Here is an 18,894-nt window from a genome sequence, read left to right as displayed (position 1 = left end):
TCTTTTTTAGGTATACTAATGGTATTGTGGCTATGTTAAAAAATAAAGTCTTTTAGAAACATACAAAGTATTTATGAATGAAATGACAAGATATCTGGGATTTGCTTTAAATATAATCTAGCAGAGCATGAAGTGGATACACAGATCAGATCATGCTGATAATTGGTAGATGTGGGTGAGAAGTCCACTGGGTCTCATGAGATCATTCTCTACTTTTGTGTGCATTTGACAATTTCTACAGAAAAACATAAAAACAAACAAACAAACAAACAAACATTTAAGGTAAATAAACAGAAATCCAGGTTTGAAAGAGGGCCTGAAACAGCTAGAAGGAGAAGCAAGAGACTTGGAGACTTGTGGACAGATGAGCCTGGAGTCCTGTGACACATCTCAGGCCCAGAAGGAGCTGTTCACAACCCCTACCAGGCTTTGTTGAGGCCAAGAACCCTTTGCTGCTGCTGCCACCATTTTACATGGAGGGCCTGCTCCTCCTCAGTTTCTCACCTTGATCCCACTGAGAATTTCATTCATGATCTTTAAACGTTTGTCTTTATTCTTCATATTTTTTACCTGTCAAGGAAAAAGTAAAACAAAACACACTTCTTTGTGAGACGGTTCGGATTTGCCATGGATGCTAGGTTGTGCTGGTGACACTTGTAGATGTCAGTCGGTAAGAACTTGAGGTGCCCGGGATTGGGATGCGTCTCTCCCCACCGTGTTCTTTGTCCAGGCTGCTCCTGCCACACCTGTCTTCATTCTGATCCTTAAACGTGTCAAGTTCATGTCTGCCCCTGCAGGCTCTGCCTGGCTTGCCCTCTTCCCAGGTTATACTTCTGGGAACTTGCTCCTTCACAGTCAGGCTCCTGACTGTACCCTCACATGTACCCTCACATGTATGAGGCCTTTCCTGACCCTGTCATCTAAAACCACCATCCACTCACTTGCTATCATATCACCCTGTTTCATTTATCATGACCTGATAGTTTTCTTGTTTGCTTCTATTTATGGCCTAAATTTCCACTATAGAAGAATGTAAACTCCACAAGAACAAGAGCTTTGTCTAATTTGCTGCCCTGTTCCCAGAATAGCATGTACACTATATCTTTTAAAAATAATTATTTGTAACTAAAGGAACACAAAGGGAATGAATGAATGTATCACATACAGCATCCAGTCCTCCCACCCAATCTGTGATTCCTGGCAGATCAAAGAACTGTCTGCAGGGAACCCTGCCAACTTTAGGCTTAAAGTTTGGGTCACTCATGTGTCTGCTCTGCATGATTGGTTTGTATTGCTATGATGGGGAAAACAGGGCCAATCATAACTATTCTAAGAACAGCCCTAGGGCACCTGCCTGGCTCAGTCAGTGGAACATGCAACTCTTGATCTCAGGGTTATAGATTTGAGCCCCATGTTGGGTGTAGATGTTACTTAAAAATAAAATCTTCTTTAAAAAATAGAAAATTAAAAAAAAAACAGCCTATCAGAGCAGGGTAGAAGAGTTATGTGCAGGGTCTCTGGACAGCTCTCCCCTCTCTGCCCTCTAACATGAATAAAGAGAATATAAACCTTAAGATTGGTCAAAAGATGAAAGGGGAAGATAGAGAAAACCACGTTCATGTGGAATGCTGGAAAGTCTTCCATCAGCTTTGCCTGCCCAAATACCCAAGAGTTAAACAAAAGACTTTTAGACTTTGAAGAAGGTATATATATCCCCAGTGTGACTCAGTTTCTTTACCTGAATAGCTCTACTCTTAGAGGCAAGTAGCCCATTAACTGGAATTAGGAGTATCATCACCCCAACACCTGCTAAGATGGAGGGTCCCAGCTCTGCCCACAGGAAGTAGATAGATAAAGCAATCTGGAGAACATTTGACCACAGCAGATGAATGAAGTTGGTCACATCCATGAGCTTCTGAGCATCCACAGACATCAGGTTCACTGTTTCTCCAATGGTGTACTGCTTCCTGGCCTGGTTGGAAAGGGTCAGCGCCTAAAGATAAAGATTGGAATTGGGAACAATAGACACAACTTTTCCAAGGGGCTCTGCCTTCTTGCCTCCCAACCTTATACAGAGTTTTCTCTCATTCTTGACTCCTCTTTCAGGTTATTTCTACCTCCTTGAACCCCTTACCAACCCTACCCCAATATACACATTTCTTTGCTCAGAAAATTCCTTTTCTTTAGTGTCAGTTTAGATGGAATTTGTTCTGAGAAGACTTTCCTGGACTCCTGAGTTTGGGTTAGATACCAGTACCTTCTGTGTACTCCCAGAACATTCGGGGCTTACTTCTGGCATTACATTCATCATACTGAACTGTAATGATGTCATTTTTCTACTTCTCCACCAGACGTAAACTCAATGAGAACAAGGGCTACATCTGTTCATTTCACTACCATATCACATGGCACACAGTATGGAATCAGATACTGAAGGCTGATAGGAAGGGAGGAATCACTTATTGACTCTGGCCTTTTAGATTTGGTTGTGGCAGTGTTACTTGGAGCCATGTTCTTAAAAGGAAGTTGCAGCCATTTCCAAGAAGGACAGAAGTCTCAGAATGAAGAGGAAAGCTGTGCGGTTCATGCATTTGAAGCAAAATTTGTTTATTGTCAGGAATTTGCAGACAATATCTAGATGCTGAATCACATAGCATTGGCTCCTGTTTTCATGTTAGAGAGACCAAAAGATTTATCTCCACAGGTCTGTCACTTACAACGGTGCCTTGCACAAATGCACCCAGCCAAGGGACTTGAGGTGGGGGCATCCAGCCAAGGAACTTGAGGTGGGGGCACTGAAACCAGTTCACAAAAAAACAAAAAACCACCTGGCATGGGCTACATCTTCCTGGAGGAAGGAGAGCTTTCTAATTCACACAAAAGACAGTATAGACCTTTAGGTGGTCCTAGGGATCCTCCATCCTCTTCCTGGAAGCTCAACTGTCATCTTAATCCACCAACACATACTTCTTTGGAACATAACAGGATTCTTGGTTATACAGTAAAATGAGGAAAATTCCCCAAAACATTAGGCCATTAAGTTTCTAGAGAAATCAGTCTGTGGCTATGCTTCCTCTTTGATATGGAAAACAAAAACATCCCCCTCCCCAAAACAAACCAAAAAGCCAAACCAACTAATTACCCTTCAAGGTCATCATTTTTCTATTCTCAGTAAATCTCAGTACAGTCGAAAAGGCATTAATTTAGTTCTAATTGCCTTCATCTGAGGGCAATACCTGTCTATATGATTGTAGGCATTGCAATGACCTAAGTCTTATTTCTCTGTAAATTAGAGATAATGCAGTTACTTCACAAGGCCATGAATTGATAATGGATATAAAAAGTGTTTCATAACATTTCATAAATGAAGCATTGTCTAGCCATTAGAAATCAGTTTTAAATTCTATTTTAGTAGGAATATTTATTTGACTAAAAGTCTTATTAAGAGTTCCATTTTACAAATTCTTTATGAACTGTAACAGTTGCAAAACTTAGAATATATTTAGGAATGAACCACCATAATTGTAAAAGTGTACATTCATAGAAATGGCTGAGATAGCCTGGTTAGTGACCCGATACCCTGCAAATGAGCAGAAATCCAGTATCTCCAAAGGAAATAAAGGGATTAAAAAAATTGGGGGGAAGTCCGAATTCTAGTGTGAGGGTACTCAGGAGGGAGTTTGAAAGACTTGACCAGACTTCTGATCTAGACATTTTGGACTCTCTGTCTGGGTCTCTGGACAAGGCAACATCTGTTCAGGGAAGACAATGACACATTGGTTTTAAGAGACAAACGCAAAGGAGAGAACCAGGAACCGTAACAGAAAATCATTATGATAGAAAACGCTAGTGGCACAAGAAAGAGAGGAAGAAAAGGCAATTGGAGTTTAATGTTCTATTCTACAAAAAGTCCTATCTCCTCACATATGAATTTTTTTTCCCTCAGGCTTGTAGTCACTGACAGTAACTATTGTATTTTCATTTCTTTTTATTTATTTTTTATTGAGATAGAATTGATTCTATTTTTCAAGGGACAAAATGAGATTTCACCTTGGTATCTAGGACACGAGGAAAATACAGTTGCTCTGAAAAAGTTAAAGGTTAAATGCAACACAGCAGAGGGAAGGTTAGCAAAATCATCATAAGGAAATGAAAAACTTCCCAAGTCTGCAGAACTCAGTAACCAGAGAGCATGTATTTACAAAATGAAAAAAGGAGTCAGGCAGAGAAGGGGTGGTCAGATGCTAAAGATTAGAAAAAGTAGTCTCTAGGCAACTGGGTCTGGGGAGGTAGAGCCCTGGCCCATAGAGCATTCTAGTCTATGGCAAAATCGTAACAGAGATAAATACACCATGTCTTATGAACCTGGTTTCAAGTAGTATCCATTTTAAATGGTGATTTTAAGAGTTTGCCATTGGTCAGCTTCTTTTCTGATCTTATATTCTTTCCATTATCAGTATATGTGCTGTCAAATTGAATATTCTAATCTTACATTCTTTTCCAAGGTGTTCTCACTTTGTCAAGAGAGCAAGAAGAGAGAGACAGGTACACGAGCCTTCAAGGCTAAAAGGCAGATCCCAGGCAGAGAACGGCTTGCCAGCTTTTCTCTAGAGTGCATCCTCCCCCATGTCCCCTGAACACGCACAAGCTCTATGTCCGTGAATCCACTTTTCACAATTTTCAAAGAAAAATCTAAAGGAGGTTATCTGGTTAGTTAGAATCGAATGTTAAGATCAGTTTTCATTTCTATCAAAGTTTTCCTCAGTCTTGGAATAAATGCTCACACTTAAGGGAATTTTCTTCAGTGATGTCTAACACAATCCACCTACCTTCTTGTATATGGAAGCCATGATGGTTGTCCGTACGTTTACACCCAACATGAAGCACATTTGAAAGTAGCTCTGAAGGCAGAGAGACTGGATGAGAGCCACAACAAAGAAGAGGACCGAATAGAAATACCCAGTCCACACATACATGTCTGGGTCATTTGCAAAGGAGATCAGCAACCTGCCAAATCAAAATCAAATAAATGAGCCCATCAGGTCTCCAAGGATTGTTCACATTCCTCATGCACAGCCAGCTTCAAAAGTGACCAGAATTGTCCAATACTGTTGGAAGACCTAAACTTCACAGTTGCATCAGGGCTTTTGCTTTTGCTTGGAGGGCTAGCAGCAAGAGATTAGAGATGATGACCCATGGCTGTGAGCAGGGATAATGAAAGAAACGCTCTTTAGACCTGGTGCTGCATGCAATGCTTCGGCCCGGTCTTCCCCTACTTACCAGGGGGTAGTAGGACATGGATCCAATGTGAGTTCGAACTTCCCCTAAAGGAGAATTCATCCTATAGATTCCAGCAGACTACAAAGTCTTGTCATGATTAACCTAAACCTCCCACCAAAGGCTGTGGCTGTAGAGATGGGGTTATAGACACTAGGTATAAGGCTCTGTTGGATTATGCTGCCCACCTCTTGGGCATGCCTCCTCCCAGGTCACTTCTGTTTAACAAGAGTCTCTAACAAGAACCTGGCTTCCTAGGAGGGGAGGGATGTAGGAAAGAGGGAAGCTAAAAGACCTAGTATTTTAGATCTTTAGAACAGCCCTGTGCTTTTCGTGAACGCAACACTGGAAGGTGGAGGAATATTATGAGCATTTTAAACAATGGGAATTTAATAAACTCCTGCCTGCATATCTAAGGGGCAAGCAGGGAGGGGAGTGGCAGAGGAGGCCCTGAAGGACTAGCCAAGGTCCAGGACTCACTTCAGCAGCTGAGGATTCAGGAACGTGAGAAGGTCAAACACCAGCTTCAGTAGGAATGATTTCAAGAGTATGACATAGAAAGTTTTGAAGAGACTCTTGACCAACCAGGACTTGGGAAACTTTTCTGTGGTCCCAGACTTCTTTTTTTTCTTTTTAACTTCTTCCTAGGTATAAAACCAAACAACAGTGCTTACACAGTCACGTAGTGTAAACTTTTGTCTCACACTGCATGACTCCAGTGTTAAGCCTCTGAATCCCGTTGCTTTCTTTGCACAGATTTTGGTCTTCTCACTGCCTGCCACTGTGCACCCTTCCAGCTGCCGTCACTGGTTTCCTTCCCCATTCCAATACTCTTGATCTATCTTGGGTGAGAAAACCAGGCCACTAAGCTGGTAAAAATACCATGTTAAAAAAAAATAAAAATAAAAAACAAAGAACAGACTCTAAGTAGGGGGCCTGCCAGGAAGGGTATGAACATGAGAATTTTTAAGACTTTTTGTTTTTTCTTGCTTGTGGTTGTTGTAGGATATTATGGGTTGAATTATGTTCCCTCAAAAAATATGCTGTAACTCTAACCACCAGTACCTTAGAATGTGCCTTTATTTGGAAATGGGGCCTTTGCTGATGTAATCAAGTGAGGTTGAAGTTCTTAGGGTGGGCCCTACTCCAGTAGGACTGGTGTCTTTGTAAGAGAAGAGACTCAGACCCATAGAGAAGATGGTAGTGTGATGACAGAGGTACAGACTGGAGTGATGCATCCATAAACCAAAGAGCAGCAAAACTAGAACATAGAAGAAGGAAGGAAAGTTTCTCCCCTATGGGTTTTGTAAGGAGCGTGGCCCTGCTGATACTTTTATGTGGGGCTTCTGGCTTCCTTTGTGAAATAGTAAGTTTGTTTTAAGCCATGCAGTTTGAGGTACCATGTTGGGGTAGCCCTGGGAATCTAATACATGGGACATTACTGCTCACTCACCAGCTTCTTCCTCTTCCTGTGATTTGGCCTCTTCATTCTATTCATCAAGCCCCAAATTCAGTTTCTCAGCCTCAGTTTCCAGGTTTTTTCTACCAGTGACTTCCTCTTATAATTTTGTCACTGAGATCCCATCTGATCAGTCTCTTGCCTGGCCATCTGCCCCAGGCTGCCTCCCAGCTTCTCCTCTTGCCCCTCAACCATCTATCCTCCCGGCAGCAGCCCAGATGCATTTTTAAAATATAAATCTGATCACATTACTTTTCTGTTCAAAACCTTCCATTAAACCCAGACTCCTTACCATGGTCCACAAGGGTCTACACAGCACAGGCCTTGCCTGCTGCCCTGAATTCATCTCACCCCCTACTCAGCCTCTTTCTCCAGGCCCCGGGACCTTCTTGCAGTTCTCCATACAAACTAAACGTGTTCCCCTCAGCCTCACACTCCTGCTCCATTGGTCTGGATTATACCTCCTTCTGATGGTCCCACAGGTGGACTTTTCTCAGACTTTGGGTCTCTGCTCAAGTGTCACCTCCTCTGAAAAGTCTCTCCTACCATCCTAAAGTTACTTCATGCAAAACATGAACATGTTTTATTTATTCTTAATATCATTTGTTACTCTCAGAGAGTAACATGTATTGGTTTATTATTTATTTTCCAGCTCTATAAAGAGGACTCCTTCAGGCTATTCCTTGTACCCAGTGCCCAGAATATTCTCTGACAATTGATACTTGGTACTTGAGTGAATAAATAAGTGAATTAACTGCTAATGCTAAAGCCCACCAAATTGCAAATTCTGGCAATGCTAAGGTATTGGTTTTTTCTATTTTTAAAGACATATTATAGAAAATTTCAAATATGCCCAAAAGGAGAAAGAATAGCACATTATATTGACATGTACCCATCACAAAGGTATTACTAATGTTATGAATACTACACATAATATAAAATGCACTGCAATGTATAAAGTGCTATCAAAATGTCAGGACAGAATCACTAGGACACTGATATTGTCTTGCCTGAAACACAGAGCACTTTCACACAGACATCATGGGAAAGTTACCAGAACAAGGATATCTTGGCTTTGACTCTGATTCTTGTTCAAGTCATGCAGCCTTTCTCCAGACTTCCCCTGGGTGTTCCTCTGTTGCTGTTTCTGGAGGGTCTTTCTGGCCTTCTGCAGCTCTTCTACCATATATTTTTCAAACTTGCTGACCAGTGCCTTGGTTGTAATCTGTTCATCAACATCCCACACATCTTCCAGTGTCAGAGGTTGCTTGTAGCCTTTCATAACAATGCTGGAACCAGAGTGACCCACAGGCTGAGACCCTACAGGCTGGGTCGGGGCAGTGTCCTTCCTGCTTCTGTTAAAACCGGCCTCCACCCCCAACCCGCAGTTCTGAGATGGAGGGACAGAGGATGGGAGGAGGCCCACTACTCCATCTCCTGGCCCTTCAAACTTGACAGAGTTGTAGGGAGGGCAGGAAACGGATGGGACAGGTGATGGAGTGTAGAATCAGACAAGAAGGGAAGAGGAGCAGCACTGCTGAATTAAAAGCCAGAAGGGCATCATCACCTCCTCCTCCTCCAACTTCCTCAAACACTGGCTGCCTCTCTGCCCCTCTGGCATCTCCCTGAGGGGCCTTCACAATGCCCTTCAGGAACCAAGCAGCCCTGGAAGCCTCCTCTGTGCTATCTCTCTACATCAGGGCCCATCAACCTGGTATTTGAGAATATGGATACAAAAAATATATTACATCTTTATTTTCACTAAGCTTCTCACTGAAAGTTAGTCTTTCTTTATAACATGAATGGCGGCAACCAAACAGTTGTAAACAAGAGTGCCTGTTCCTTTGACACTGGGAGACATCACAGTGTTTTCATGGTGTGTGTACACTCATTGCTACTTGGAGATTGTGGTCATTGTTCACCTCATCACTAGATCTTGTTATTTAACACATTCATAAAGAAGCACTTGTGTTACTTTATCACAAGTTTTAAAAAATATTTAACTGATCATATTTTAATATATTTGGTTTCCTTTGTAACCCTGTACCTTTTACTTTATGTGTTGAAAACATTATATCTGAGAAGGCATCCCTAGACATTACCAGCCTGCACAGGGGCCCATGGAACTACAAAGGCCAAGAATGTTGGCTGCAGATCCTTTGATAGCCCAGGCTAGCTAGCTCACCTCTTACCCTCCAGATTGTGCCACACTGCCTGCCACCAAATGTCCCTTTTCTTGTCGTTCTGCCTCTTTTTTTCTAACATCCTTCCTTTTCTCTATGGAACCTCCAGGCCACCATAAGCAAATCCCCCTCCATCGTCTCCTCCACATGCCACTCTGAAATAAATAGATCTATTAAGTCAACATTCTCGGACTCTAAGTAGAGGAGAAATGGAGGCCTCAGGAAGCATTTTTAAAATTAAGATTTCCAGGGATGCCTGGGTGGTTCAGTTGCTGAAGTGTCTCCCTTTGGTTCAGGTCATGATCTCGGGGTCCTGGGATTGAGTCTTGCATCATGCTTCCTGCTTCTCCTTCTCCCCCTCTGCCCCTTCCCCCTGCTCATGCTCTCTCTCAAATAAATTTTTAAAATATTTTTAAAAATTAAATTAAATGAAGATTTACATCATTTTCAGAAGAATGAGGGGGTAGGGATATGGATAGCCCACACCAGGCATTTCCTACCTGTCATACCAACTAAACGTAATGCTACTCAGAAATGAGGCCGTGAATGATGGATTCTGCAAGACACACACACACACACAAATCAAAAAGTAAATAAATTTGAAACAGGAACTTTGTGGGACTAAAATCAGAATGTGTATAATTCAGTATAATTATATTTTATATATTTCTGATTTTTCTAGATATGTTATGCTAAAAAGTAGACATAATACTGAGGTATATTGGACAACAAATGTTTATCTGGAGACCCTAAAGTCACCAGTAAAAATCCAATTTTCTGCATAGATACATGAATGAATTGTCTATGCTGAGGATTGGTGGGCCAGCGTAAAAGTATTTCCATACTCATAAAAGAGTATTTCCCTATGCTAGCCACTTTCTGTTTCTTTAAGCCACAGATGGTCTACATGGCTATATTCCAGGCTTGTAGGAACTCCATGAGGCCTTAGCATCTCAAAGTTACATGTGTCAAGGCAATGTCCAGTTAAATAATACATGAGGTGGGCATATTTAGAGTCTCACATTTGAGGAGGCATCTTTTTCTGAAAATGCTGATAGGATCAGGACCAGGATCTGTAGTGCATAGCCGATGAAGAACAGGCAGGAGTAAGCCAAGTTAGAATTGCTGTCCTATGGAGAAGAAAAAAACAAAAACAAAAAATAGAGAAAACGAGCCTTTTTCTAAATTAAGTCTAAATGGCCTATGTAGGTCAATGCTTGTGATTAAAGCCTATCATAAAATCCCCTAAACATAATTATCCCAGAGTTCAACTGACTCCATGTCAGTTACTCTTAGAAGTTGCTCAACAATACCTCCTCATGTCACTCTCTCTTTCCTCCTTACCTTTAAGAGTGTCCGGATCAGAGTCTGAAATTGGAAACTACCACAGAGTATTGAGAGAATCCAGAATAGAGACAGGAACCAAGAATCCTTCTGTATACACCATCGCCTGCTGTATTGGATCAGCAAAACCAGGAGCTAGAGAGAAAGTCACATCAAGTTCCAAAAAATATCATTACTAACCAAGGACAAGAGGCAAGAAAAATGCCAGAGAGACAGAAGAATGGTGGGTTGATTAGTTATATCAAGCTCCTTTAGAAGGCTGGCCAAGCAGACAATACAAATGCCAAATTGTAGACGTCCTCCCTGATACAATCTAATTTCTTCTTTTAGGATATCCATTTTCCCTGGGACCCTCTTCCCCACCCCATCTCTATTCACTACACTTGGGTGGGGAGTTAGCCAAGAACACAGTGGGTCACCTTTTGCGTTTAATGGAGTTACCCTGGGAGCCAGAAAAGTCTTTTCAAGACCCAAGGGAGTTAATTTCAGGTACTATAGCAGTCCCCCTGGGAGGCAATTTCTGTTGGAGAGGTCCAAGTTGTCTATATGATTTTCTAATAATATCAAACTAAGCAATAGAACTTGCCTTGTAACATCTCATTTAAATATAACTAAATGTTGGTTTCCTAGACTCAGTGATACTTAATAAATTATTTTACATCAATAAACTTGACTTTCATGTGTATAATTATATTTTATATATTTATTATTTTAACTTTCCAAGTACTGTTTACTTTACTGAAGCCTGGAGGCAAGGAAAGGGTGTATAAATGTTTGGCACACCAAGCCTAGGAGTGCATGTTGACAATGGTGACACACAGAGCTAGGGTGCTAAGGGCCAGCAGGCTTGTCACCATTGCTCGGCCAGCTGTGCTGTCCAGCTGCCCAGGGAACAGAGGTAGATGAAGGTCTCCATAACGAAGGCCTCATGGACGTTAAAGAACATCAGTAGGAATATTGCTGGCTGAAAAGTACAGTATAGGTTGTAGCATGTTATCATCCAGACCTGGGCATATGAGATGATGTAATGAACTAGGCTGATGTTGGTGTCCAGGCTCTTCTGGATGTACTTCCAGTCAAACTCAATGCCCTGGGCTCCAACTCAGAGGGGATGCAGTGGGACATAATGAGCTTGGCGGTGGCCCAGCCCAAGGCAGAACCATGATCTTATACTCTCCTTCGCAGCACATTCCAGGACCTGACAAGGTTTAGGCCTACCAGAACTGCCGCATCCATGCTGACCTTCATAACACCCCAAAAAAGTCATAGATGCTGCCTTCCCAGGTAGGAAAAAAAGTGGTCAGGAACAGCATCTTGCACAGCTGCATGAAGAGGTAGGTGACCCTGGTTTGTGCACATTTCTAGAAGGCATTGTACTCAGACATTGTACTTGTTTGTAGGTGATGAAGTAGGGGAAGTAGGCCAGGGTGAAGTCATTCCCAAAGTGGAATAGGGTCATGGCGCCAACCTCCTGGGCCCACTAGAGTGCAGGTCTCTGTCTCAGCTGGCCTGGCACCCATTCATGTGTAATATTAGATGGAAAGATAGGAGGGCGTAAGATATGTATCTTATAGTCTTATATATATATCTTGTCTTTTATAGTCATCAAAGCTAGTAATTACACTAGGGAGAAAGATGTAGAAGTTAGTGTTCAAAAGAATATACAAAACTAAAATTTGATTAAACCTCATGACAACCACTACTACATTACAACTTTGCCTCATCACAAGACCCTCAAAAAAGGTATATGAACTTAGTTTTATTCGAAAAGAGTACATTTTAACTAGATAACTATGAGTAGGAAGATGATACACAGGGCAGGAGTGGGGTAGGCCTTACCCATGTGCCCAGGTAAAGGCTTGGATTGGTGTATCTAATGGCGGGGACTGTGGCTTCTCCAGAGTCTTCTGTGAGTACAAGGACCAGCTCTATGGCTGCTAGAATAAGAAGAAACCCAACAAGCACCTGAGAAGGAAAAAGATCATGGTTAAGAGGATATCATGCTTTAGAATAGAATGGTCTTGATAATAGAAAATACGAATGGTATGAAGGGATTCAGAGAACACAAATACTTCTGGCATCAACAAATACATGTAGTTTAAGCAATGGAATGAAGTTCAATGTATACTAGGATAGGTTTTTGAGGAATGCTGAATGAGTATATTTAAAATATGTTCACAAAGTTATATACAGTAACATGTCTATTTTAAAAGTAAGTGATGTGAACAGACAATTCACAAATATGCTCAACAAATGAAAAACATCAGTTGCGTTAGTACTTCTAGAAATACAAAGTGGGCACCTGGGTGGCTCAGTTGGTTAAGTGTCTGCCTTCAATTCAAGTCATGATCTCAGGGTCCTGGGATCAAGTCTCTCTGTGTCTCCCTTTCCCCTTTCCTCCTGCCCCACACCCCTGCTTATGATCTATCTTAGAAAGAAGAAAGAAAGAAAGAAAGAAAGAAAGAAAGAAAGAAAGAAAGAAAGAAAGAAAGAAAGAAAAAGAAAGAAGAAAGAAAGAAAGAAAGAAAGAAAGAAAGAAAGAAAGAAAGAAAGAAAGAAATGCAAAGTAAAACAATAGTATGCCATTTTTATATATAAAAGAAAAATATGTTATACTCAGTGCTGGCAAGGGTGCAGAGACATGAACTTTAACACACTTTTGATGAGAATATAAATTGGCAAAAAGCTTCCTAAGCTATAAAAATTTTGAAATTTTTATAGGTTTCAAAAGCCTTAACTGCTCATATTCTTTGATATAGTAATTCCACTCCTAGGAAGCTAATTCTAAGGGAACTCTGAATTTCAGGAAATACTTCTACACAGAATTTTTTAAAAAATTTGTTCATGAAAAAAAAAATTTGTTCATGAGAGAGAGGCAGAGAAACAAGCAGAGGGAAAAGCAGGCTCTGTGCAGGGAGCCCAATGCGGGACTCAATCTCAGGACCCAGGGATTGTGACCTGAGCCAAAGGCAGACACTCCACCATTGAGCCACCCAAGTGCCCCGTTTATGCACAGATTGTTAACTAGAGTCTCCATTTTAGTAGTGAAAGTATTTATAAAACCTAAAATAACCCAAAGAAGTGGTGGAGAGTTTTGTTGGGAGGAATTAATGTTGCAAAGAGTTAATAAAATAAGTTATGATATCCTCCAGTGATGAGCTATTATGTAGCTATCAGAAGGTAGAGGAGGGTCAGTAATGTATCCTCCAGGCTGAGAAGGTGCTTTCACATGGAAAAATGAAGCAATCATTCTATACCATTTACATGGTTTTATTCAGTCAACTTATCCACAGCAGTAATCAGGTAGGTGGACAGATGGACAACAGAGGACATATGCAGCTATTCTCCACCCTAAATTCCCCCATCCATTTCCCACAGCCATCCAGACCTTAATCTCCAGCTTTTATAGAGTGAGGGGCATGTTGGTGAGGTCACATGATAGTTATCTAAAGTGATACCATCTGTACACTAGAAGGACCTTCTATTAGTTGCCTAAAGTGCCCAGAAGGGAGAACAAATGAAGGGCCAAAGATGGAATCAGTGTTGTCAGCACTCCTACACTCCATCCCCAACATTTTATGGCCTGCACAATCTTTACACACCATTCACGATGAGCTGAGAGCCAGATAGCAGGAGGGACTTGCATTCCTATACCAGAGCAGCTATACAGACAGCAACACAGCAACACAGGTCCCCCCAGACCTGGTAAAGAGGTCCTTTCCTCAGACCCCACAGATGAAGCAACTGTGAACTTCAACGTTAAGAGGTAGCCCATGACAGGTAAACATTTCCTGATACAACAGGAAGGAACATCTGCAAAACCCATAAGAAATGCTTTATGGGCAGCAGACATGGCAAATCTTATTTTGGCAATAACACAGTAGCTGTCCAGCCCCATGAGCCAAAACCACCCCTGGATTTTCATCATTCCTTATTCTGGAGAGATAGGAGTAATAATCACTCTAGCTTCTTCCTGTTGAAAAGGAGCATAGATCAGGATTTGAAGAATGAAACAGCCTTGTGTCCAATTAAACATATTCCCTAGTAGTAAGTTGAGCTCCCATCCTTCGTAGAGCTACTATTTTGGAACTTTCATGGGTCTTCTTAGCATCTTATTCTACATTTCACATCGAGATCCTTTAGGTCAGTTCAGTTAAACAGTGAGTGGTGTCATTTCAGGAGGTGGTCCTGCAGGTGGGTTTTAAAGTCAGGTGCTTAGTGTGCAAACAATCAGGTAGAGAATTAGCCAGCTATACCAGGAAACCAGAAGAATTCAGAATCCAGGCTAGTTTTGTAGGTAAACTGCAAACCGGGACAAGTATTCAGAATTAATCCAAGGACAGGTAATCAGAACTAGAATCTAATAGCCCTAAAAGTATGTTACTGAAACATTTCTTTCCTAAAATCACCCTCAAAGGCAGCAAGACTAAGTTATTTATAAAATAAGCCCAGTTTTAACAAATTTGGCCTATTTACATAAGTGCGGCAAGAATAGTGGTTGGCTATTTAAGTTCTTTTAAATTTGGTTTGCTGGAATTTTTTTTCTTTTAAGATGTTATGTATTCGTTTGAGAGATAGAAGGGAGAGCAGGAGGGAAAAAGAGAGAGAATCTGAAGCAGACTCCACACTGAGTGCAGAGCTCGACTTGGCGCTCGCTCCATAACCATGAGCTCATGGCCTGAACTGAAACCAATGGTTAGGTGTTTAAACCGACCAAGCCACCCGGGTGCTTCTGCTGGAACTTCTCACAAGGAATTTCAGATTGTGCCTTTAACAGCCTTTCAAGGCCCAGAGCCAAGTCAAATACTTGCTATTAACTCCTTTGCAATGTCTATAGATTTGGGTTACTTCCTCTCTTCCTGAGGCCCCTAAAACATCGTGAACCTGCCAGGAAGTGACCTCTTTACTTACCTGGTAAGGCTCCCAGAACCCCTATATGGAAGGTACCAGGCTGATTTTTCCCCCCAACAGTCATTCATTGGCTCCCTAAAGTCAACCTTAGTTCCTTCAAGTTGTCTGGCCACATCTAAGTCTATGCAGATCTCTCTCAAATGCACACTCAAGACCTTGGTAATACAACCAATGATTCTAATGGTGTCATGTTACAAGGAAAACATTCTTACTAAACTTCTATAAATAACTATAATTGATATCCCTTATGACAGATTCTTCTAGTTTCACTTAAGTCAGCCACCATAGCAGCTTCTATAGCATTGGGTTGGTTAATCACAGGGGCAAGGACAGACACTAAAGTCCTATACTGTGCCCTCAGGGGTCTTTTAGTCTCCCAGTATCCCACAGTGGTAACACCCAAGCTGCCACCCTCTGTGGCCCTTTTGCTTAAAGTGGCTCCTTAGCTCCACTAATTTAGTTGCAGAATATTCTCTCATAGTCACTTTCTGACTAGTGGCAATTTCTTCTTGGTCATCCCCAGTACATTTTTTTTTTTAAATGACTACTATATGGACAATTCAGAAAAAAAAAAACCCTTTGAATTGGTGGAAATGAAACCTAGTAACTCACTGAAATGGATGGATAGTCTTGCATTTAAAAGCTTGTGGGGGGACGCTCAGAGGTTGAGCCTCTGCCTTCCGCTTAGGGCGTGATCCCAGGATCCGGGATCAAGTCCCACATTGGGCTCCCTGAGAGGAGCTTACCTGCCTATGTTCTGCCTCTCTCTGTGTGTCTCTCATGAATAAATAAATAAATAAAATCTTAAAAAAAAAAAAAGCTTAGGGGGGAGGGGCAAGATGGCGAAGAGGAGGGTCCCCAAGTCACCTGTCCCCACCAAATTACCTAGATAACCTTCAACTCATCCTGAAAATCTACGAATTCGGTCTGAGATTTAAAGAGAGACCAGCTGGAATGCTACAGTGAGAAGAGTTCGCGCTTCTATCAAGGTAGGAAGACGGGGAAAAAGAAATAAAGAAACAAAAGGCCTCCGAGGGGGAGGGGCCCCGCGAGGAGCCGGGCTGAGGCCGGGGCGAGTGTCCCCAGGACAGGAGAGCCCCGTCCCGGAGGAGCAGGAGCTGCACCGACCTTCCCGGGCGGAAAGGGGCTCGCAGGGAGGTGGAGCAGGACCCAGGAGGGCGGGGATGCCCTCGGGCTCCGGGGACACTAACAGACACCTGCGCCCCGGGAGAGTGCGCCGAGCTCCCTAAGGGCTGCAGCGCGGGCGGCGGGACCCAGCTCGGAGGGACTCGGGGGCGGCTCCGCGGAGGGGGCTGCGGGGTGGGAGCAGCTGGCGGGGGTGGGGGGGGCTCGGGCGGAGGAAGAGGCTCCGCGGAGGGGGCTGCGGGGCAGGAGCAGCTCGGAGGGGCTCGGGGGAGGCTCCGCGGAGGGGCTGCGCGGCCGGAACGAATCCAGCAGCGCAGGCCCCGGAGCTCAGGGCGCCAGGACACAGCCCGGGATCCGGCCTCCCCCCGGGGACAGGCAGAGGCCGGGAGGGCCCAGGACAGCGAGGACGCTCCTGCCCCAGCTGAGCAGATCAGCGGCCCCGCCCGGAGCCTCCAGGCCCTGCAGACGGAGAGCTCCGAGTTACTGCGGGGGCTGACTCCAGGGCTGCAGAGCTGGCCCCGCCACTGGGGTTGTTCCTCCTGGGGCCTCACGGGGTAAACAACCCCCACTGAGCCCTGCACCAGGCAGGGGGCAGAGCAGCTCCCCCAAGTGCTAACACCTGAAAATCAACACAACAGGCCCCTCCCCCAGAAGACCAGCTAGACGGACAAGTTCCAGAGGAAGTCAAGGGACTTAACAGTATACAGAATCGGAAGATACTCCCCCGTGGTTTTTTTGTTTTGTTTTGGTTTTGGTTTTGGTTTTTTTTTTTTTTTTTTTTGCTTTTAGATTTCTGTTTGCTTCTCCCACCCTTTTTTTTCTCTCTTTCTTTTTCTTTCTCCTTCTCTTTTTTCTTTTTCCTTTTTCTCTTTTCTTTCCTTCTTTCTCTCCTCTCTTTTTCTCCTTTTCCCAATACAACTTGTTTTTGGCCACTCTGCACTGAGCAAAATGACTAGAAGGAAAACCTCACCTCAAAAGAAAGAATCAGAAACAGTCCTCTCTCCCACAGAGGTACAAAATCTGGATTACAATTCAATGTCAGAAAGCCAATTCAGAAGCACTATTATACAGCTACTGGTGGCTCTAGAAAAAAGCATAAAGGACTCAAGAGACTTCATGACTGCAGAATTTAGAGCTAATCAGGCAGAAATTAAAAATCAATTGAATGAGATGCAATCCAAACTAGAAGTCCTAACGAGGAGGGTTAACGAGGTGGAAGAACGAGTGAGTGACATAGAAGACAAGTTGATGGCAAAGAGGGAAACTGAGGAAAAAAGAGACAAATTAAATTAAAAGACCATGAGGATAGATTAAGGGAAGTAAACGACAGCCTGAGGAAGAAAAACCTACGTTTAATTGGGGTTCCCGAGGGCACCGAAAGGGACAGAGGGCGAGAATATGTATTTGAACAAATCATAGCTGAAAACTTTCCTAATCTGGGAAGGGAAACAGGCACTCAGATCCAGGAAATAGAGAGATTCCCCCCCCTAAAATCAGTAAAAACCGTTCAACACCTCGACATCTAATAGTGAAGCTTGCAAATTCCAAAGATAAAGAGAAGATCCTTAAAGCAGCAAGAGACAAGAAATCCCTGACTTTTATGGGGAGGAGTATTAGGGTAACAGCAGACCTCTCCACAGAGACCTGGCAGGACAGAAAGGGCTGGCAGGATATATTCAGGGTCCTCAATGAGAAGAACATGCAACCAAGAATACTTTATCCAGCAAGGCTCTCATTCAAAATGGAAGGAGAGATAAAGAGCTTCCAAGACACACAGGAACTGAAAGAATATGTGACCTCCAAACCAGCTCTGCAAGAAATTTTAAGGGGGACTCTTAAAATTCCCCTTTAAGAAGAAGTTGGAACAATCCACAAAAACAAGGACTGAATAGATATCATGGTGACACTAAACTCCTATCTCTCAATAGTAACTCTGAACGTGAACGGGTTTAATGACCCCATCAAAAGGCACAGGGTTTCAGACTGGATAAAAAAGCAGGACCCATCTATTTGCTGTCTACAAGAGACTCATTTTAGACAGAAGGACACCTACAGCCTGAAAATAAAAGGTTGGAGAACCATTTACCATTCAAATGGTCCTCAAAAGAAAGCAGGGGTAGCCATCCTTATATCAGATAAACTAAAATTTACCCCGAAGACTGTAGTGAGAGATGAAGAGGGACACTATATCATACTTAAAGGATCTATCCAACAAGAGGACTTAACAATCCTCAATATATATGCCCCGAATGTGGGAGCTCCCAAATATTTAAATCAATTAATAACCAAAGTGAGGAAATACTTAGATAATAATACACTTATACTTGGTGACTTCAATCTAGCTCTTTCTATACTCGATAGGTCTTCTAAGCACAACATCTCCAAAGAAACGAGAGCTTTAAATGATACACTGGACCAGATGGATTTCACAGATATCTACAGAACTTTACATCCAAACTCAACTGAATACACATTCTTCTCAAGTGCACATGGAACTTTCTCCAGAATAGACCACATACTGGGTCACAAATCGGGTCTGAACCGATACCAAGCTGATACCAAAAGATTGGGATC

At 42.7% G+C, this 18,894-nt stretch overlaps 1 protein-coding gene and 1 pseudogene across 1 annotated transcript in view; both read right to left on the bottom strand.

Annotated features, from left to right (window-relative positions):
- ABCC2 (ATP binding cassette subfamily C member 2) overlaps window positions 1–18,894 on the bottom strand; it is a 69,927-nt gene that overhangs the window by 34,883 nt on the left and 16,150 nt on the right. The window contains exons 3-11 of the mRNA XM_025466877.3: window positions 12,103–12,228; window positions 10,264–10,398; window positions 9,942–10,049; window positions 9,420–9,475; window positions 7,791–8,025; window positions 5,758–5,921; window positions 4,830–5,007; window positions 1,739–1,993; window positions 505–570 (exon numbers count right to left, since the gene is read on the bottom strand). Of these exons, the coding sequence (XP_025322662.3) occupies window positions 505–570; window positions 1,739–1,993; window positions 4,830–5,007; window positions 5,758–5,921; window positions 7,791–8,025; window positions 9,420–9,475; window positions 9,942–10,049; window positions 10,264–10,398; window positions 12,103–12,228 (1,323 nt within the window). The remainder of the gene's footprint in view (window positions 1–504; window positions 571–1,738; window positions 1,994–4,829; window positions 5,008–5,757; window positions 5,922–7,790; window positions 8,026–9,419; window positions 9,476–9,941; window positions 10,050–10,263; window positions 10,399–12,102; window positions 12,229–18,894) is intronic.
- LOC112672184 (transmembrane protein 147-like) lies at window positions 11,052–11,722 on the bottom strand (annotated as a pseudogene).

The sequence above is a fragment of the Canis lupus genome, chromosome 28, assembly GCF_003254725.2.
Source record: "Canis lupus dingo isolate Sandy chromosome 28, ASM325472v2, whole genome shotgun sequence".
NCBI classification, from domain to species: Eukaryota; Metazoa; Chordata; class Mammalia; order Carnivora; family Canidae; genus Canis; species Canis lupus.
Note: the sequence above shows the minus strand (reverse complement) of the source record. Positions and strands in the feature narration are given on the sequence as shown.